The sequence below is a fragment of the Apus apus genome, chromosome 2, assembly GCF_020740795.1.
Source record: "Apus apus isolate bApuApu2 chromosome 2, bApuApu2.pri.cur, whole genome shotgun sequence".
Lineage (NCBI taxonomy): Eukaryota > Metazoa > Chordata > Aves > Apodiformes > Apodidae > Apus > Apus apus.
This window is the reverse complement of record NC_067283.1, coordinates 84,256,794-84,280,071: the sequence shown is the minus strand read 5'-3', so window position 1 is coordinate 84,280,071 and position 23,278 is coordinate 84,256,794. Positions and strand designations below refer to the sequence as shown.

General features: G+C 36.0%; 1 protein-coding gene across 1 annotated transcript in view; it reads right to left on the bottom strand.

The window, feature by feature from the left end:
* The window catches only part of ABCA13 (ATP binding cassette subfamily A member 13), a 165,533-nt gene that overhangs the window by 96,555 nt on the left and 45,700 nt on the right, over window positions 1–23,278 (bottom strand). Inside the window, exons 19-29 of the mRNA XM_051610260.1 lie at window positions 19,800–19,977; window positions 17,507–17,646; window positions 14,918–15,031; window positions 13,759–13,849; window positions 11,205–11,381; window positions 9,429–9,729; window positions 8,524–8,638; window positions 6,953–7,282; window positions 4,535–4,604; window positions 1,526–1,660; window positions 33–174 (exon numbers count right to left, since the gene is read on the bottom strand). Of these exons, the coding sequence (XP_051466220.1) occupies window positions 33–174; window positions 1,526–1,660; window positions 4,535–4,604; window positions 6,953–7,282; window positions 8,524–8,638; window positions 9,429–9,729; window positions 11,205–11,381; window positions 13,759–13,849; window positions 14,918–15,031; window positions 17,507–17,646; window positions 19,800–19,977 (1,793 nt within the window). The remainder of the gene's footprint in view (window positions 1–32; window positions 175–1,525; window positions 1,661–4,534; window positions 4,605–6,952; window positions 7,283–8,523; window positions 8,639–9,428; window positions 9,730–11,204; window positions 11,382–13,758; window positions 13,850–14,917; window positions 15,032–17,506; window positions 17,647–19,799; window positions 19,978–23,278) is intronic.

Below are 23,278 nucleotides of genomic sequence, written 5' to 3'. Positions count from 1 at the left end.
TTTTCACAGAAGAGCCATTACTAAAATTCTACAAACCTTTTTCTTGGAAGTTTTCATTGAAGAAAAGCATATTAGAATTCAGATAATGTCTGTTCCTTCTCTCTGCACCACACAGGTTCTTCCAGTAGGAAACAGTAAAGGGAAAGTACCATCGGTTCTTTAATCCAAATTTTCCTAGATGATAATTGTGATAGAAACTGTTGCAAAATCTATAATATTTTTGTATTTGTCTGTAGACTCCTAACATCCTATAATTATTTACAAAGAGCTAGCTAATCCGTTTAATTAACTCAAACTCTTATCAGCACTTAAAAAACCTTACTAAAGTGAGAGTCATTTGGCAACAACACCAGGTCCTGCCATAAAATAACTAGTCCTTACAGATACTGTGTTTTACCCTAACTCCAAATCAGCTTTGAAATATAATAGAATCATAGACTTAACGATATGTAAGCACAACCTAGCACAATCTTGTAACCTCAAGGACAGAAATGCACTAAATGTCCTGCCCAGGTAAACAGCCTTACTTTTTATTACAATGATAATCCATTGTTCTTCCATAAAGATATGTATAATTTTAATAAATCAGCCAGCATAAGAAATATTTATTGTAGCACACAAACAGAAAAGGCAAAAATATGCTCCTACACACAACCTGAACTTTGGCATTGTCCAGTCTTTCCAGGCTTTACTTACCAATCACACTATACACTCTCTATGGTGTTTGGAGTTATACTACATTGACACTGAAGGGCAGGTTTCAATTTAAGGCAAAGTTTGTAATATTCAGGTGTACATTCTACAGACCCTTATCTTTCAAGGCAAAACTATTTTTTTTATTTTTAAACCAAACACAGAGTAGCTGGAAGAAATGGTGACATGTGCAAGTCAGAGGAAAGGTACATTTCAAACAACTATTGAGACATTATGCTAAAATTAAAAAAAAAAGGCATCAGCCAACTTAATCATAAAACTTGGTTAACAACAAAGAATACTATTATTTTCTGAAAATGTACTTGAAAATTAATCAGTTTTCTTAATACATTGGACTGACTTGGAGTAAGATATAGTTACCAGGCAGTTCAACATCTTTGTGAGCTGAAAACCTGTTGTTCATGGGTTTCAGCCCAAACACTGACTCTAAAGTCTCACCATTTTTTCACAGGAAGTTATTCTGCAAGACTGACCTCTGTTATGGTGAAAGATCAACAAATTCTTATATTATATATATTAAATTCTGTGTTATGTTATGTGGTGTTATATCCTTCAAATATTAGTCATCTTTGTAAGCAAACAAAAGATATTTCATTCCCGGCTACAAATTCTAGTTCTTGTGTTAGCACTACTCACTATTTCTGTATGTATGAAGCCTTTCTTATCCAGTCCCTAAAGGCAATCAGGCAGCTTTGCACATCAAAACCTCAACTCAGAAAAAGTTATTGTTTTGTGTTGCATACAGTGATGAAAGCCAATTCTATCCATTCCATTCAATATTTTATTTCAAATAAGAACTCCATGATCTTACCTGGAATAATACTGCCAAAATACCAGCCACCTATAGAATATAAAATGGAGTCAAAGAACATTACCCAGCACATCCATCCAAAGGTCATATATCCTTCTTGTGCCATTGGCTGGTGCATATTATTCCACTGAATTCCTGGTAGTAATAATAATAATAATGTTTTTTTAAAAGGTCAAAGCTAAATCAGTACAGGATTAAAGACCACAAACACATCAACACCACACACTTCTGGGTATTTAAGCACTGACACAAGAAAGACTGTAATTAATAACAGTAACCCTAATGAATGGAAATTAATTGCTGTCTCCACAAGTCTCTGCTTGGAACAGCAGGTGACACTGCTGCTGGGAAAGTGCAGAGAAGCTGTTGCAGAAAGTGCTGTTTATGAAGTTTTAGTTGGCCTTTAATTTGGACAAAAAAACCCCAAACAAAACAAGAAAACTACAATTGTCTGACAAAATGGGACACTGACCTCTTCAATGAATCAGGCCTTATGCCATTCTGCTGTTATTATAAAGAAACGGTTTGTACAAAGTTTAAAGTAATTTCTATAATGCTAAATCTAAAAACTTAAATCTGCGAATTCTAACTAAGAAGCAAATATTTGTGTAGAACAACTGTATTCAGAGGTAAACTGGAACAACAAGCTCACTGAATAATTGCTTCATAAAATTATTACATTGCAGAAGACATGAAAGGAAGAAAGAAGGCTCAAAATGCTAGTGCTACAGAAAGCTACCATATTGCTCCTCCCCCTCTATTCTTGGTGAGGCCACATCTGGAATATTGTGCTCAGTTCTGGGCCCCTCAGTTCAAGAAGGACAGGGAACTGCTTGAAAGAGTCCAGAGCAGAGCCACAAAGATGATGGAGTGGAATATCTCCCTTATGAGGAAAGGCTGAGGGAGCTGGATCTCTTTAGCTTGGAGAAAAGGAGAGTGAGGGGTGACCTCATCAAAGTTTACAAATACGTTAAGGGCAAGTGTCAGGACAATGGAGCCAGGCTTTTTTCAGTGATGACCAGTGATAGGACAAGGGGCAATGGATGCAAACTGGAGCATAGGAGGTTCCATGTAAACATCAGGAAGAACTTCTTTCCTGTGAGAGTGACAGAGCCCCGGGACAGGCTGCCCAGAGAGGCTGTGGAGTCTCCTTCACTGGAGACATTCAAAACCTGCCTGGATGCCTTCCTGTGTGATGTGCTCTAGGTGACCCTGCCCTGGCAGGGGGGTTGGACTAGATGATCTTTCGAGGTCCCTTCCAACCCCTAGGATTCTGTGATTCTGTGATAAACAGAAAACAAAAGTAATCAAACTGGAGATTTACAAAAAGCACTGTTTTTTTTTTTTTCTCTGCAAATACTGCTTTTGTTTCACTGCAGCAAGTCATGATACTGTTCCTACAATACTTTTTCTATGATTGTCAAGAAAAGCAGGTTTTCTGCAAAACATGTTTTGCCCTTTCTTCAGTAAGGATGAGTCATTTCGATGAAGTAAATTGTAGTTATATTTTCTGCAACTGTCACTTCCACTCTTACCAATTTTTATATCATGATTATATGATTTTCCAATGCCTAGTGGTTTCAAACATCCACTGTCATCAATATCGATCTGCCAGAGTAGTAAAAAAGGGATTATATCTCTTTATACTCTGATACATAAATGCATATCCATTGTAGACATTTTTCAAGGGCTAAAAGGTTTAGACTAGATATTAGGTAAAATTTCATTATCAAAAGAGTAGTCAGGCACTGGAACAGGCTGCCCAGGGAGGTGGCTGAGTCACCATCCCTGGAGGTATTAAAAAAATGTGTAGACATGGCACTCCAGGACATGTTGTTGTGGGTGTGGTGTTTTTTTCTTGGTTTATAGTTGGACTCTTTTCCAACAGTGAAAATTCTGTGATTCAATGATTCTTACTCTTCTAAAACTTCAGGATCAATAGGGGCAGTTCTTATCTTGGGGACAGTAGGGATCACCATGTTAAAACATGTAGCAACCTACCAGAAAAGACAGTTTCCAAACTTTTTTTTTCTTCCTAACACTTAAATGTAGTAGGGTCTTCTCATGCATTTCTCCCCCTGTACAGTAGCTCAATGGGAGTTTCACCAGCTGCCTCCAAGCTTGCAGAGGCAGGGTGCTACTCAGGCTGAGTATTCATAGTCACACGGGAGAAAGATACAAAATACTTAACAAACTAAAGGGATGTTTTGGGGTTTTTTTACCTTCCAATGTATAATATATAAACATTAATCTTAGCATTATGTTGAGAATTAATAACTTGTGCTGTTCTTGTCCTGTACAACACTGATTGTGCTGTACACTAGAGCATGTGTGAACTCCGACACATCTACCAAGCTCAAGAGCAGTCCAACCCAATGAATAGAAAGTCAGGTAAAAATACCAGGAGGGCTGTATGGATGAACAAGAAGCTCCTGACCAAGCACAAACACAAAAAGGAAGCCTACAGAGGGTGGAATCAAGGAAACATAACCTGTGAGGAATACAGAAACATTGTTTGAGCATACAGAGATGAAGACAAGGGAAATGTGAGCCCACTATTCAGTAGGAGGACTTGGTTACACAGAATGTGGAAAAGGTTGAGGCACTGAATGCCACCTTTGCCTCAGTCTTTACTAGCAAATCTGGTCTTCAGAGATCCCATGTCCTTAGGCAGCTCTACTGTACAGTTCAGTAAACATAAAGTTGTGTTTGCATTTCCAGAACAATTTCATTTGCTGAATACATCCATCTTGTCATCTAACAGGTGGTGGAGATTTTCCTCCAACCTGTATTGCAAATTGAGCAATGCTAAACTGACTTTAATTTGCTGCTAGAAAGCAGCACAAGCTTAACTTGGTTTTCCAGCAGCATTAAAAAGATTTTTCTTCTTTAATGATCTGTCCTGCTAACTCATGATTAGAGATTTTTTTCAGAACAAACTGAAAAATGTTTACAACTGTAGTTTTGAATTAATAATTACACAGCTTTTCTTCCAACCAGAGAGCTTACCTGTTTCTTGGCCCTCAAAGAACGTAATGAAAAATACTCCTTGCCCAAAGGCAGTTGTAGACAGGAGACACTACAAAAACAGAGGAGAAACAGGGTGTGAAAATCAAATAAAACACATCATTAACAAGCTCCATGAAATAAATTAGCCTGTGATACTAAAAGCAAGCATAAAATAAATAGACCTTTGTTTCACATAGGCTAATGATAATTATTTTCTTTAATGTTTAAGCTTGAAGAAGGCTCTGAGGAGACCTCACAGCAGTCTTCCAGTACCTGAAGGGGCCTAAAAAAAGCATGAGAGAGACTTTTTACAAGGCCATGCAGTGATAGGACAAGGAGTAATGGTTTTAAACCGGAAGAGGGGAGATTTAGGTTAGACATTAGGAGGAAATTCTTTAATGTGAGGGTGGTGAGACACTAGAACAGGTTGTCCAGGGAAGTTGTGGAAGCCCCATCCCTGGAAGTGTCCAAGGCCAGGCTGGATAGGGCCCTGAACAACCTGATCTAGTGGTGTCTCTGACCATGCAGAGGGGTTCGAACTAGATGATCTATAAGGTCCCTTCCAACCCAAAACATTCTATCCTTCTATGATACTCTCTCACATACTGTGGTAGTATTTGCTCCACCCTAAAGAGCTCCACTGACCTAGTTACTAATATTGGAAAGCATTATTTAACCTTATAACAAGTTTTAGATCATCATAAATCTACCACATACTGAAATAGCATAATGTCTAACACTGTACAAGTATGCGAAGGAGTATACTTTCTGTAGTAAAAGCAGTGGTCCTACTCATTTTTCTAAGACCAGAACTACAGTAGAGACAGAGACAGAAGGAACACTCACACTAGGAACTATATGTTGAAACTGCATTTTTGTGCCAGGAAATATATTTGTATTCCAAGAAGCAACAGTCATACTGTATCACAAAAGTACAACACAGAAAATGAGTAATTTAGTCATGTAGTATAACAAGGAAGTGTGACTGATGATCAACGGTAGAACACTCACAAGCTTGTGAAGGCTGATGGGGAGATCTAAAACATTATCAAAATTAGCAGGCATTACTCAGTGATACAGCTCTGCAGTTTGAAAGTGAGCTGAAACAGAAGTTCACTTTGTCTCTTATTTTTTAATTATGCAATTAAATAAGTTTCTGCAATATTTACAACAAAAGGGACACATCCTTTCAGTTGTCTGAAGAAAGAAGTATGACACAGGCTGCACTTCTAAAAAAATTCAAACTCATTGGTGGCATGGATTACACCTTTGTACTGAGTTCATACTAATTCCCAGCAGCTGAGTCTCTGCCTCATATTACTAAGGTTTCACCATCTCACTTGATGGCATCGCCCCTCTCTTCAAAAATTATTGCCTCTTTCACATGCTCCTACCTCTGATTTTCAGCGAACACAGGATATCTGATATTTTGAATATCAGGATATTTTGAAAATAATGTATTTTAAAGTGTTCAAGTTATCTGACAGACATTTTGTTGCCCAAAGGAGGAAAAAGAAAAGCAACAACAGAAAAACAAACAAACAAACAAACAAGGAATTCCACCCTGCCTACTTCTGACCAAATTCTGCAGTCATATCTGTGCTTACTTGTATGCAAAGAACCAATACATCTTATCTGGCTAATTGACAGTGGAAAAATGTTTTGGTTTTTTTTTAGTAGCGTATGAATTAATCCACCAGCTTAATTTGGTATGTGAGTTATTTAGAAAGAGGGAAGACAACAATGTGCCAATTAAGGTTTGCATTTTATGATGGCGATATTTGATGTCCCAATCAGTGATATATGTGTATGTTAAAACAAACACATAGAACAGCGTATGGTATTTATAAAACAGGAAAGGGCATGGAAGAATTGGTGCCAAAGAAACATATACTTCAGACTGTATAGCTAGATAAGATTTAGAGAAATTTCTCAGCTAATCCCCAATTGTGCTTAACAGAGAATCAATTACTACTTTTCCTCCAAACAAATTATAACTTGCAGGAGTGGTATGTCATCAGGTGTGCTTGAAAGTGGCCAGAGCACAGCTGCTTATTGTGATTACAATGATGTTCTCCAGAAACCAAGCAAAGAAATGAATGGCTAAACCCATTGAAAAGTACACTAACACCACAAATATTTTGAGGCAAAAGCATAAAAAAAGACACATGATCATGAGAACTTTCTTATATTTTCTGTAGGGTTTACAGAATTTCCCTGAAAAATTATTTTTTATTCCTTTCTATATTCAAAACATTTTTCAATTGGATGCTTATTAACATGGCTTATTTCCAGTGAAACACAAAAGCAAATAGAAACCTGGGAAAAATAAGTACATTACAGTCTAAAGTTTCAAAACTATGGATATCCACAGCATAGTTGAAAGAGAAAAATTAGAAAAGGAAAAGAAATATTTACCATTACAATCTGGTTGGTGAAACTCAACTGGTTTTGCAAGACCAACAAAACTATGTAGGGTAAAAAACTGATCATATACACAAGGCTGGCACACAGAGCTGCTGTATCAGCACTGCTAAAAAACGCTCCCAAAAAATAGCTTAACATAATGACTGTAACTCCAAAATCCAGGAGAAAAAGGAAGACGATGAATCCATTGCTATAAGCAAAGATACCACTTGCTTTTAAAATGATGGCCAGAGCACAGCTGCTTATTGTGATTACAATTATGTTCTCCAGAAACCAAGCAAAGAAATGAATGGCTGGATGTACACCCATTGTCTTCATATACTGCAAGACAACAAAGCAAAGAGAGTTAAAGATAGAAAACAAGTTTTCTTCTTCCTTTTTTTTTTTTCTTTTTTTTTTAAGCAAACCATGTTACCACCAAGACACTAACAGCTCTCCAGAGGATGTCATCTTGTCAGTCTTAAATCACTCATCTCATTTTCATTTTCCTGTGCTTCCTCTTCTGCTACTCTCTCCTGGAACAAACATAGTTCTGAGCAGGGCTGCCTCTGAGCTTACTACATACTAACTGGAAGAATCCCAGTGCTCTGGCACAACGCTCTTGCATGGAGTTGCAGGACCAGATGTCAGATTACTGGGACCTCGAGCGAGGAGTTTCCTTTTTATACTCTAAGGATATCTACAGCACTGTATATACAAATGTTTTTCCCAGCCTGTTGCTGAACTGAAAGTAATATATAGATATGTTTGTAAAAATTTATGTATTGGCATGCAAACAATTTAGCCAGGTATGAGGCATCTCCACTTTTTAAAATAAAAAAATAAAAAATATATAAAATAAACCTTTTGTAAACAAGCTAATATTACTTCTGAAGTATTTTTTCTAAGATGATCAAAATAAACTTTATTAAATTGATGAAATATTTTAAAGCATTAAAAAAGGTCTATCTTACAACACAAAGTTTAGAGAAAGCAGATAATTTCCCAAATTAAAAAAAATCAAACCTACTCCAGCAGTATAAAGACCAGTTTAATTCTCTTTAAAATATATATTTATCCATACAAAAATGTATAACAAAGTGTCACCTTCCACATGCTTAATACCTCCTAAGAGTAGTCATTAATATAAATAAATAATTATCTAATTTTTTTCAGTGTCATCCTCCCCATATATCTGATAATTACATGGTATATGGAATTTGGTTTAGGAAGTTTTCTCATTTTAGACCACATATAGCAAAATATGAAAAATAATCCTAACAAAAAACATTCTAATCATAAGGACTTCTTCCAGGCAACAGTTTCCAGCTTCAGCTTTTATGGATCTTCTGCTTGTTGTTTTTTGTCTTTGGGAAAATATTTGCATCCTAAGAGGACTGACAGTCTAACAATATTGTGAATCTGAGTAGGCTGCTAGAACTAGAACCTCCTGCCCAGACCAAACAAGTGAAAACAAAGCCAGCTAAATTATAGCTATATAAAGATAGCTCTACATTTAAGTTTTGTAGTTCAGTACACTTTAACAAACAGATGTTATTTTCAGAGGCTAATCTACATCTTACCTCTTCAAAATTAATTTCTCTTTCATAAACCAGTTTGCGAACCATGCCAGCAACTGAAACCATCCATGTTAACATCATCATAAGTGGGAAAAAAAAACCTATATTGTTCAAGAATCTGTGAAAGAACACATATGCAGAGATATCAAGCCCCAAAGGTAAAATTTTTTTGGCAGAATGCTAATAGATTAATACTGGGATTATTGTTGAAGTATACCAAAAATATCTGACATGTGCCATAAGACTTATTCTTGTGCTTAACAGAATTGCTTATTTTTCGTGTAACAAGCTAAGCATTGGTACTATAGCATTCTATTAGTATTTGCCAACCATACAACTGATGTAATCACTCTTTGAGGCTCCATTCAAAGTCAAACAGAATTCATATTTGTGTCTATGCTAAAGACAAAAGGACAATAAGGAATAACATTAGCCAGTCAGTTTTGTTCCACTGTAACTGATTTGTTACCAGACTTATTACCAGCTAATTTTATATTCTAATAGTCAGGATGTTTTGATGGTTTCAAAAAGAACAATCCTACACTTTTGCTTCATCAACTTTACACTGTAGTTCAACGCTTAACAGGGATCAATTTACAGTTTATGTACAGGAGAGCTAAGGATGAAAAGTGGGTTTCTGAGCATAAACTGTTAGTTGTACAATACTCTACAGTATCGCTTCAAACAGCTTGTAAGGGGTCATTTCCCAGACAGAGTTCCATATTGTGTCATGGTCACAGCTGTTAAACAATATTTGGTATGCTGCAGTATTCTGGTATTGGACATACTGGTTCAAGCCTGTGCTGAGATATACATTCACCCACTACAAAGACTTAGTAGCTTCCCAAGTCTTCTAGCACTAATCTAATAAGGAAAAGATTGAATTTAAAAACTTCAGGTTTACTTACAGATCACTGGTATGACAAGGATAAGGCATGGCTTGCACCTGAATGGCTGGCTCTGAGATATCTGTCCCAGTCTGTGCTAAAATAATTGCTCTTTCAATCATGTCTTGAAGAGGAATAAAGACGTGATTGTACTTAAACCCATCAGCTGGCAACTTCTGGGGATGAGATTTCCATGCTGGATTTTTAATCAAATCTGTTCTCATGCTATAGAGAACACTGGTTCTAATTGTATATGAAATGTGTTGTGGAAGGAGATTGCCAGAATCTTGTGTCTTGTTCTTTGGCGTATCAAAGATGATACCTGAAAGAAGAAGAAAAGGAGTTTCATACCAAAGCTTATATGATTTGTTCTATTCATATAGCTAACTGATGGCCGTGATAGCAGGACACATTCACCTGTCAGGGCAGGCTTCTGAAGTTTCTTGACCCCCTCAACACAAGAATGGTAGATTCATAGAGACATTTTTTACATACATGAATATAAAATGTAAAAAATTATTCACATGATAAATGGGTTTTCAGCAATAATTTTTAACTGAGAAAACTCCTTCTTTTATTTGTTTTTCTGACTTGGGGTTTATAATTGTGGTTTATTCTCTTTGTATCCAGATTTAACCCCTTTTTGGGGACTGATACCAATTCCAAAGGGAAAGCAGTGCCCACAAAATTTTCCCCTGGAAATTAGTAATAAAGAACTGGTTGTACCTTCTATCTGGATGACCCACACACCTTAGGACTTCTTGATGAATGCAAAATGTTGTTATTTTTGCCTTAGGAAAGGTGATGTCTTACCTGCAGCCTAGATTTCTCTGTTGCTTCCTACGAAGTGGCAAACCATTTCACTCCCTAACAAAGTATGGCCTGTTGGCTTTATATTGATGGAGGATGGTAATACCTACATTCTGCAAATGGGGGTACTGCATAGTTTACAGAACAACCACAAGATTCCAAACTGAGTAGTTTCATTCTCTAGAACTGCTTTGACATGTCTTCTGTTGTGCACTCACGGGAGTCCAGGGAGACAATAAAAACCAATACAATGCGGAGGAGGGGGTGGAATTGTGGCACAGTGTCAAAGGGGTTGTTCTCTTTTGGAAAGGCTAAATGCAACTTAAAGCTTTTTATGTGAGAGAAGAAAGTGTGTGCAATAAAAATAACATTCCTGTTTGTTAACAGCTTTTGTACAATTAATTGGTTCTCAGCAATAAGGATTTAATGCAGGAAAAATGTAATCACAGAGAAGAAAAGAAATATATCCATTGCTTAATAATTTATTTACTCCGAATAAACAAGCTAATTTCTGGAGGTGTTGGTTTAAGAATGAAACTTACAAAAAAACAAACAAACAAACAAACAAAAAAACACCACACCTTTCTTTCCTTCTTTGTGCAAAGCCAAGAATACAAAAATTAAAATTCAAGAGGACATAAACTGGATGAGCTTGTCATAATAAGAAGTCAAGTTTCTTCAGTACTATACATTTTTCAGCTTTTTTATTCTACTTGAAACATTTATTACTATTATTTTGAATATTTTGTTAGAAATAACAGACTCCAAGGATTCATTTGGCAATTCCACAATTAAAACAATATAATTAGCCTTTACAGCATGTATTACAACATTGAAATGTTGGGGAATATCTCTAAGGTGTCTTTTATTTTGCAAGTATCATACTTAGAAACTTGTGCAAGCTTAATTTACCTTATCAATAAACACAGACAACAACTAGAAAATCAGATGGGTTTTATCAATACACATTTTAAACAAGATACTTACTAGCCAAAAAATTATTTTGCTGCATGAGTTCATGAGCCTTCTCCTCCAGTTTCTCAACAGAGTTGAAAGGCTGGAAACGGTCCAGCAACAAACAGGAAGAGATATTTACTACAAGCTGTGACAACAGGTCAATCTGTTTACTTGCTGAGCTGTTAAAGATCTTGTTCATTGTAGTTTCTAAGATGAGGAAACAAATTGGACTTCCTTAGTTTTAAAGAAGAGAACAGAAAGATATGTTCTCACTGCACATCTAATAAGAGTAAATACTCTGTATTTAAAAAAGGAAAACGTTATTAAAAACACAGGAATTTTAGTGTGAACTTGTGGAAGTGTAGCTCATGTTTCAGTGGCTTTTACAAGTCCTCAGCTACATTTTCCTTCAATTTCAGAGGAACAAAAATATTGTTGCAAAATGTTCTAGCAAAGATCTAGAAAGACATTTTATCCTTGAAAGTGTAGGACTTCGAAAATTTCCTTATCTTTCCATAACCACCCCCACAAATACAAGTGAGTTACTATACTACAAACATGTCTTTCCCAATGTGCATGAACTCCTGTACCCTAGCGTAGAAATAACACATTGATATGAACAGATACAATCCACAGGAAAATTTCAGAATTAAGATCTATAAAATTGCCTGTCTTGTATTTTTCACATTTATAAATGTAGCAATTATTAGAAAACTCAGTAAATCTGTTTTCATAATTATCTCCATACCTGGCTGTTTACCAACTCAGCCTTCATCTTCCACTTAGCTTGTTTTATCAGTAAGTAAGTGGGAGGAAATATAAATGTTTTAGGTAAATACACTAAGTAGAAGTGCTATTTAAGTAAAAGGTTGCAAAGCAAATAAATTGGAATAAACCAGCGATGAATGAATTTAGGAGAGGAATTAGGAGCAGGTTTCTAGTTATCAGGTGATTTTGCTGATGGCACAGTTTTCAGTGATGATGTTTCCAGCTTTCTATCTACACATTAAACTATTTCATTATAATGAGGGCAGCAGAGGGCTAGCATGAAGGAAAGCTGTCTGTCTATTTTTTTACCCTGGCTGTTACATCCCAGGTCACATGTAGCCCTCTGTAAGAAAGATTCCTTGGTAGTGAAAAAACATTTCATAACTGGGAGCAATCATAGAAGGACAAGGGAAACTCAGCGAGCAAGAATTTAAAGAAAAGCCTGCAGCACAACTGCCTCCCAGTGTCCCTTGAGAGGTTCATAAGGACCGAGCCCAGCAAGGAGCTCATAAGCTCTTGCAAGACTTATATAAAATAAGTTACACCCAGGAAATTATTGCAAATTGCTGGGTTGGAAAGCAGTCATAGAGAAATACAGTTGCCATGCCCACATAAAGTTAGTTTAGAAAGTAAAGAAAGGTTTTAAAAGAAAACCTCAAACTTTTATGCCCTTGATTAAATATTCACATTTTTCCTGGAAATAATTTCTTTGATACGAACACTTCCTTCTGGCACATGTCAGCAGCCACTTTGACTATCATGCACCTACCCTACTGACAGCAGGACATGGAGAGTTATCAAATTCTTATAAAATCTTTAAGTCAAATTTACAACATAATCCTTGCTCTTCTCCCCTTCATATCCCCGTATCCCCAAAATTACTCATCATAATCCCCGTCTCCCCCATTACACACTGTTTGCTTTGGGTTATCTACCTGGTTCTGGAGGACATACTCTGTTTCTGGAGGTCTGGCTGTTAGGGCTCAGTACCAATGCAGAAAGGGTGCAGCCAAGGATGGCTGGGATGCAGGGTGACACTGCTGGGTAGCCCCATGCAGACACCTGGACCAGGGCCACTCCTTCCCCATCACAGCTGCGCTGAGATGTGGCTGGGTCTGCCCAAGGCTGCAGCTCCCACCATATCACAGTCTGGCTGTGGAACTGGCCATGGATGTGCTGATCTGGCCGTAAACCCCTTCCTACAGGGTGATGTCTTTGCCTGGTCTCAGCATCACTCCATGGCACCACCTGGTCATCCCAGTGCTCTTTCTGATCCTGGATATGCCCTACTGACCTGAGCCCAACCTTGCTGTTCCCTGTTCGTAACCAAAGCCCTGCGGGTCAAGGAGACTATATGCAACCAAATTTAAATAAAAGGAGAAGAAACATACAGACAGATTTTGATTAAACACACTCTATCCTATCTTATTTTCTATTTCTTTGCATCTAAAGTACATAGATTTCCTAAAAAATTCACAGCAAATATTTGCTACTACCCAATGGAACCATGGTTAATGGGATTACTTCTCCTTTCCCTTTTTTCACTTGTAGTTCTTATGTATGAAACTATCCTATGACAGCTTGCCACTTCTAATTTGTTACCAGATTTTTCAAGTCTTTCAATATTTAGGAATGTAAATTTATCGAGTCACTCAGAAGAAAAGAGACAAGTAGAAATACTTGAGACTAACTCAACAAGATTCTGGGACTTTAGTATCACTTAAGTAGGTATAACATTCCATTTCAACTGAACACAGTCCGAAGTTTAAGTTATAGTGGAATAAGTGTAATCAGTACATGGACTTTCTGTACATACCATATACTTGCATTTTTTTAAAGAGTTTTTCCATGTCAATATCCAAATTGCTTTCTATAAAGTGCTTTATGAAACTGCTTTGCAGAGCTCCCTAAAACGAAAAGTGTTAGATGTTACAAAAGGTGTATTTTTCTAAAGAAATATAAAATAAACACATGCATTTATGTTCATTTGCAAGATTTCCTGCATAACACTGAAGAAGTCACTTAGCCTCTCTATGTCCTCAGTCTTCACTTCCTAACAGGTTAGCTCCACACATTTCAAATTAACAGCAGAACATACACACGCCATTGCTGCACATCACTGTCCTCCTTTACTGCAAATATTTAACTGTGAGTCCATTCTAATGTCCTTGCAAATCTGTTGTGATAGAAACCCATTTTCTTTTCCTGCAAGACTTTTAGGCCATTATGCTGTTAGCACTGGCAGTAATAATATAAATATATCTTTTTAACTGGCATTTGGGAATTTCTCTTACATTATTTTAACTTCTTTACCTCTTTTGCCAAGTTCTAAGAGGGGGGAAAAATAAGCTCTACAAGAGCAGCCTGGGATCTGCAAGCCTAATGCATGATTAATAGCTTAATTCCTTAATTTAAATTCATTAAATTCATTAAGTTCAATGGATATGTATGGGTCATTACAGGATTCTGCTTATTTTCCCAAAATGTGACAGCCATACATGTTTTCATAATAAAAAGTGACAAAACTAAATTTTATTGGGGGAAAAAAAAAAAGACACAAATATGGAGAATGGGAAAAATCCCAGTTAAAAAAAATGTTCTGGGGTTTTTTAGTAAATTTCCCACATCCATTTTTTTGTTGTTGCTTTTTTTGAAATCAAAATTTATTTCCCACAATCTTTATTATTTAAAAAAAAAAAAAAAACAACAAACATAAGTGTATAAAGCTTGTTGTTTGTGTAGTTTTTTTTTTTATTTACTCTATTGCCTAGTAACATTAGACATAGGTAACATTGCCTTTAAGTATTTTCACCTCAGATGTTTCTCAGTATCACACTGTAGGCTTATAAGCTAAAGCTGATCTGTCTCCTTCAGCTCTTTTTAAACCTGAAACCAGATAGATAGGCACTTTTACATGTATAGAAATTCTGTCTAGGTCACATAGAAAATAAATGGAAAACAGGAATCCTTCCCACCTGCAGTTGTGAGACCGTGAGAACACTTCCGCTGGTTTTAAAAACCTCAGACATCCTAAGCCATGTCTCAGAATATGTCTTCAAATTTTCCACAAAAGCAAAAGTGAAATTAGCCTGGTAAAAAGAGTACATGGAGACAAATGAAGTAAAAACTGTGCATAGCAAATCTTAAGAAACAGGAATGTTTCAGACCTTCTGCAACTCTTTTCCATTTTACTTTGATAGTCAGCATTAAGGAAAGCCATGTTTTATTTTTCTGCTCAATAAATGAAAAAAAAAATAATAATAATACAGATCACTAGGGTATGCAAGATTAGAAAATATTGCAGTATCTTTTTGTTTAAATTGGTGTTGTCAGTCATAGAAGTGCATTTAAGAACAATCCAGCCTTGTTATTACGGTTAGGATAATGAGATTTCCTGGAAAAGAGTATCTGCAGTGAGTTGTAAACTCCAATTTGGGACCACACTTACTGCAAAATAATTCCTACTGAAAGTACACGGGTTTTGACATAGTATTTTTAAGTGGTTTTTTTTGCAAAATCCCACTCTTAGCAAAACATGGAAAAACATTTTGTGGTGAACTTCATGATTTATCAAAGAATGGTCAGCTACACAGTCTTGAAACAAAACAGTCCATATGAAAAACTTACAGAATATATCTTACTATGCAAACATCAATGTTCTTTTTAGCTTTAGTCCTCTGCTTTTTTCTTCTCATAAATAGTTGCCATATGGTCACAAAATCTAAAGGAAATTAGAACTTCTGTTCCAATTTCAGTAGATTTGCCTGTGTAAAGGCTACAGGATCAGTTTTTGGTAGCTGTGTTCAAGACACCTGGGACAATATTTTGTATTTAAATTGTTTCTGTTCAAACAATAGATTACAGGCTTCTGTAATATAACAAATGATTTTTTTAAAAATAAGTTTTCCTACTACTTTCACACTTACACATAAACAGATACACATCCATAATTGTGTGTTCGATCTACAGGTTTTGGGGAAGAGCTGGGGTTTATTTACACAGCTGAATAAGCTGATGGAACTTTGGTGACCCTGAGAATACATAATGAGAATGAGACATTGTGCAAGAGGCATCTACGAGAATCTCAGTCTTGTTCCAGAATATTAAAAACAAAATAGAACAACAAATCACAAGCAAAACCCATTCTGAACTGTATTACTCAGTTTTGATTTCACTAAAAACAATCTATAGGGGAACATCACATATGTCAGGAGATTTCTCTTTCTTACAGACGCTTTTAAGAATGTGGTTTGGGCATACTATTAGGCAAAATAACATGGAAATATCTCAAGTGAATTATCCTAAATTTTGTTGTAAAATAGAATATAATTATGTATTCAAAAATATTTTGATTTTTCATAATTTCTTACAGCTCATACTTTATAGACGTTCCATTTATAAACATCAACAGCAACTTCATTTTTAACTGACTAAAAATTTAAAATAAATTAAATTCAACTCCAGAGAGATGGCCCATTGCTCAAATTAAGTTATTTAATTGAAAAGTGTGAAATCACTGAAATTTTATTTCTGACTCACAGCAGAAACCATGAAGTTACCTAGTATCTGCTATCTAGTATGTGCTTTTTGGCTTCGATTTATTTATTTATTTTTACTATTTTTTTAAAGCATAATTCAGAATACCACACTGTACACCATTTACATGGAAAATAGTTACCATCACATTTATAGTTACTACAGTCTTTCTGTGTACCACTTACAAGCAGTAATGCTTTTTTTTTAGATTTTAAATTAACCTAAACTACCATTTTTGCAATAATTACTATTCCAGGGTAAAAATAACGTATTTGCAAAATAAATGCAAAATTTGCACAGAACTCTAATATGCACTTGGAAAAAGTCATCATCCCTTGTCTTACAGAAGTGCCTCAAAAGTAGTCATGAACAAACATGTCACTGTAGACAATCATTGCTCAAGATAAAGCACCTACCGTACCAAAGCTGTACAAACAGTAAAACTGCTGAATAATATCCAAGTCATCAACATCCACACAGTCATTCATACTACTGGTGTTAGAAACATAAGAAGGATCTATAATAGGTTGTTGACTGTAAGTGGTTTGGTGTGGGTTTTTTAAATGCAGCTCAGTGACTCAGAACAAGCTTCCATTTCTTGGCTGCCCCATCCCCACAGTCCCCTATCCTGCCCCATTAGAGTTCCCATCATAAGAAAATGCTGAGGGCAAAAGTTCACTTGGAATACATATATCTTACACCTTGATGAAGAATGATTCACATGACATTTCCACTAATGTTTTGTTTTTAATCTTGCTATACAAGGTTCAAGAGACTTTGAACAAAATTCTGCTTTTTACACTGAGTTGAAACCACTGCAACAAGACAAAAGTTAAGAGAAATATTAAGATTGAAGTGGGAACAAGGTGAGAACTCCGGGGACAGGCTGGATCCAGTTTTCTGAAAGGTAATTATTATTGTTGTTATTATTATTTCTTCTACCTACCCTGAACGATGTGGACCTTCAAAATGAAGTACAAAGAAAAAAAACAACTATAAACAAAAATAGTGTTTCTTTTGATACTCACCTTCTCCATCACCAGGTCAATCATGCTGATGTTCGAATTGTACAGTATCTTCCCATGTAATAAAGGTTTCAGGAAAGTCCATAGCAAAGCCCCATTAGAAGACTGCAAAATCTCCTCATAAAGCTTCAAGCAAAAAGGAGCTGCAAAACCAAAGACAGACTTACATTCAATACAGACAACATGAGTTGGATTATTTTATGATTTCTTTTTTAATTCAAAGAAAACCTTAATTTAGGATCTGCCCCAGCATTGTGCCAAATACCATCCAACTGCCACTAAGCAATTGCTACAGGTCCCTGAATAGAAATAGTTTAAGCAGTCTGTGATAGTGTTGAGGATGTAGAACTCTTAATACTAGGGAAAAAAAAAAAAAAAAGAAAAATCAGAATCCAAAGAGCTTCTCACATTTACAAAAAGCAGCCTGTGAACCTCATCTATTTTAAGTTATATTCGTGCATTTTAGAGTGGAAGGACACATGCAAACCCCCTGCTCGCAAAATGAATGCTGAGGAAAGAATAATTAAAAAAAAAACAAAAAAACAAAAAAAACACCAAAGATTCACTCAACACCCTTGGTTCTTATGTAGTTTCCTATTCCTACTTAAGAAACAGGTAGATATACACAAACACCTTCACAAATACAAACTTAATTATTTGCACAATTTCATAAGAACCTACCAAGAACGTGGGGGGGGAGGGGGGAAAGCGTAGCACTTCTTGATTTGAAAAATCTAATCCACTTTTTCATTCTTTACCCAAAACACATGTTCCTGCATCAGATAGGGTTATTAATGCATTAGGGTGTAAGTCCTTCAGAACTAGGATACAAGGAATAGCTTCCAAGATATCCCACTGCACTTGCACTCAAGTAAAGGCAATGAGTTTCCTGTGAGAAACACAGATTTTTATGCCCAGCTCATATGTTTTGGGGGTTTTTTTATTAGTTGTTATGAGTGGGTTTATAAATATCTCATTTCCAGTGCTGTGAGGAAACGTTAAATAATGTCATTAACTCCTCAAGGAAGACAAATTATTGTACATCATGGAAAACAAGGCCAAAAACTTTTAAACTCCTGCTGAAAGTGAAACAAGTGTCAGAAATATATCACCAGTAAGAACGCCCAGTTCTTTGTCCAAATTTTTACTTTCTTCAAGGAAACAATCATTACTAAACACAATCATTGCTAAGTAACAGGAAAAATTAAGAGGCTCCAAGTGGGGCAGTCAGTAACACCAACATGCTAAAGACACAGATGATTTGTTAATCTGAGTTTGCTCTGATTTTCAGAAAGTCATTGGTGAGTGTTGGGTACACAATATACATACAAGTTAATTATTGGGAATGAGTAAAAATCCAGTTTCCATGCCCTCACATTATTTTTTTTTAATTGTCTCATTTACCAGTTTTTAAAATATGGGGAATTGCATTAATTCACTCATAAGAATGCTGGAACTAACTGATGCTTTAAAGATATTTCAAAGTCCTAAGGTAAAAGGTCTTACAACACTCCAGAGTTCTGACAATATTTAGAAAAAAAAAAAAAATCATCAAGAAACAGTATTTCTGGCCTAAACAACTGTGAAAGAGACTAAATCCCAAACAATTTCTCTAATCTGCCATGCTGCTATTTCCATTCTTCAAATAGGAAGGAAAATCTGAAAGAGCTGCCTGATTGGTGCTGTCCCACACACAGGAAGATTCACAGCCACAGATCCTTCCCTAGTGACACTGTATCACTGCATTCTTCTCTTGCACAGGGGCACTAAGGCACTAAAAAGGTTATTAATAACATTAAAATTAATCAGGGTAAGTCAAAAAGGGAGCAAAAGCGAAATTACATAAGAGCTAAGAGATTTTCTGGGCACTTGACAAAGAGAATAGGAATATCAACTATTAAAAAAATTATTTCATCGAGAGGGCTTGAGTATTTTATTGCAAAATAATACCACAACTTTGTATTCACAGAATAAAGGCATGCAGCAATAAATTCTCAATCCTGTATCTCAAAGATACATACTTAATACAAATTGCTTTAAAAATTCTAATAAATATGTCTCTAAGACAGGAATATTCTTATTTATTATTTGCAAAGATAGAAAACAATCAGAATCACTTGTGTCTCATTCACAATTAACCTTGTAGCCATAGAACTTTTACTGATCAACCCTCGTGCCCAGGATTGCACTGTAAACACAGATGTCAGCTGGTATATAAACACTTCCATTCAAAAGATAAAGACTTCTCAAAACTCTGAATGTATACATGCAACCTGTGATTGATAGTTTTTCTTACTTGAGTCTTCAGGAATGCCATATTTTGCCATATTATCCTCCAAAAGTCCCATGATTCTGGGCATACCAATGAACAGGTTTGCATTGCTGAAAAATGAAGATTCTTCTTTACACACTGCCTTGATTACAGACTCCAGGGATCCAACAGCTGAACTTCTGAACTGCCCGCCTTGCAAGAACTAGAACAAACAAAAGAAATACAGATGAATCCAAGTTGCTTTTAGTAGCTTCCGGGAGTAGCCCTGGTGTTCTCTCGATATTGGCATCCAAGGAGATTGACTAAATTAGACTGTTGAAACTGCCTACTAGAATGAGGGCCTGCTGTGCTCTTTTGTGTTCTCCTGATCACCTTTATCACGGGAGGGGGGAGCCAAGCAGGGAAGGTAATGTAGTTTTAATTGCCAGGATACTTGATGATGGAGTAGAACATCTCCCTTATGAGGAGAGGCTGAGGGAGCTGGGTCTCTTTAGCTTGGAGAAAAGGAGACTGAGGGGTGACCTCATTAATGTTTACAAATACGTAAAGGGTGAGTGTCAGGGAGATGGAGTTAGGCTTTTCTCAGTGATGACCAGTGATAGGACAAGGGGTAATGGGTGGAAATTGGAGCATAGGAGGTTCAAGGTGAATATGCGAAAAAAATTTTTTACTGTGAGAGTGACAGAGCACTGGAACAGGCTGCCCAGGGAGGTTGTGGAGTCTCCTTCACTGGAGTCATTCAAAACCCACCTGGATGCGTTCTTGTGTGATGTGCTCTAGGTGACCCTGCTCTAGCAGGGGGGGTTGGACTAGATGATCTTTGAGGTCCCTTCCAACCACTAAGATTCTATGATTCTATGATTTTATGAAAGACAGTAGTATAATGTCCTAGATTAAACTTTGAAAAATACTGTGTGTCAGTTAAGCAGAAAAGCAATGAAAACATCAAGACAACTGGACTATGGATTCCTTGATTACAATGTCAGTTTTTGCAAAGTCTGCTCTGGTAGATTACTCCTATGTCACAAATAAGCAGAAACAACCAAAACCATTTTGCATATGAATGTTTGAGGTGCAAAGTTGCTAAAAAGAAAAGGAGAAAAGAAAAGAAGAAATCATTCAAGCGCACATGTCCTAAAAGCCTAGTTTTCAAGTACATCTTTTAACTTTTTAGAAGTGCTTCTAGATTTTGCACATCTTGAGTCATACCAGCATTTATTATTGTCATTGGCTCATGACTAATGAGAGCAGTTTGACTACTTTTAGGGCTTAAGCACCACCATTCACCACATTCAAAAAGCAAACAAAACATAAAACCTGCTTCTTTTGTGCAGCTTCATTTTTCAAATAATACGTTCAGTTGTAACTGGCATCTCATGGAAGCTGTACAGGTGCATAGCTACAAGACAAGATACAACTGCAAGGCAACGTGCTGCTGGAGTACAACTGAAGCATGCAGTGGCCCACCTGATATTCATTACTGTTGCAGGCGCTTGTCAGGAAAAACAAAACTGCACTATTAGGTATCATCTGAAGACTGCACAACCAGCAAACAGAGAAAAGACCATGATGTGTCAACCAAATACCTTTGACACTGAAATAAATTAGTGTTTTATCACTGGATTTTTTTTTTAAACAGAAGAGTCCGTTTTCAAAGTAGTAGAGCACTTTACATAAATAATAAATCACAGACAGTTTTGAGGTTGCGCTGTTAGAAACAGTTTATCCTGATCAATGCATTTATTGAAGTGCCAGGTGCTTCTTTAGTAATTCTGGAGGAATATTAGAAAGTGATTTTTAAAACTCAGTGTTGGCTGCTCCCAAAATCAGACTTTTTGCATACAGTTTCAGCATACAGGATATTAAATAAATAATATCCAGATTTCATAATACCATCATGTACAACTCCTGAATAAATCTGCTGACATGGACTTTACTGGAGGAATTAACTTTATTCATGCATAATGTTGAATAAAAGTGGTTTTGAATCCTTATAAGTGACTATTTGCACTAGAAGGATAAATGAGGCATACTTCAGTCAAAGAGCACAAACTTGCTAATTAATTCTGGTTCCAATCAAAATAACTTGAAATTCAAATAATGAATATGTATGCAGTAAGCTGCCACCAACAGACTGAATCTACTTACTGTCTTTCAATTAATATCCACTGACTCAATAGATACATTTCCTAAAATGTGGCTTTGATAAAGTGGCATAACTATATAGGAAGAACGTTCACAAAAATTTCTCTCTGATCCAGTTGTTCTAGTTTAAACTAAATGAAGTAGGTCTGGAATCAAGGCTGATGAATCCAAACAAGAAGTCCCCTACAAACAAAGTAATGAGTCAAGTCAGTCGCTCCAACAAATTAATGGAAGAACAAAGCTGGCACTGAAGAGTAACAAGCTCTCTGGAACTGAATTCTCAAATGGGGACAAAAACCTCATAGCATTGGGACTTCTAAACTAAATGGAGAGCTGTATGCTTAAAAAAATATATTATTAATATAAACAAATTAACATGGAGTAGAAATATCACCTATTCAACTAAAGAAACCTCAAAGTCAAGCCAGATTACAACTTGCACATAAAGCTAAAATAAATTCAGAATAATTACAATAAGAGAGAGAGGAAAGAAAGCAATTTTCCTGGAAAACTACAAGGAGGTGAAAGAATTCAAAACTTGATGAAACAAAAGGGCTAAAAGAAACAAATGCAGAGAAATAGATATTCCTGCTTCTAGGTAGAGCCATAAATGAAACAAAGTCTGTATTGTACTGAAATTCGCAGAATCAGGGGGGAATAGCAAAATTGATTATTTGGTTAAATTATTTTTCTGAAGCCTATTAAATTTAGATGGCACTATTCAAATGAAAAGTAGAAAATTCATCTATATTCAAGAATGAGTGACATGTTGAGATGCTTAACAGGGCAAGATATATAATAAATTGTAAAGTGGGGACCAGTTAAAGGCAAATAAAGTATGTGAGTAGTAGAACTTCATGCCTTATCACCATTCCAGGACAATAAAACATTGATGTGGGAAGGCTCAGTTTTTCCAGAAAAAGACATGCTATCTCTTAACTAGGTGAACTCTAACACCCTAGAAAATATTAACCTGCATCCAATAATGATGTGTGGGTATTAAATGGCATTAAGAAGATATTGCAGAGACCCTGCTCAAAGGAAGAACATTGGATCACAGAGAAGTTATTAGCATTAATCCTATGAAACTGAACTTAGGTCCACTGTGATAAGTTTTAGCCCTGAAAGAAGATAACTATTTTAATATGCCTATAATTTAATATGAGAAGGCACTGCAGGAGAAAAGAAGATCTAAATGCAATATGGCAAGAAACCAATTATCTAACTTAAAGTAAATTGAATATAAAAATTACCAGTGCAAAATATTACTTATCAACTGAAATCATGAGATGCTGTCATAAAATTGAGTTTATCTGGGTATATCACTGATCCTTGATCAAGTAAGATATAAAAATGTA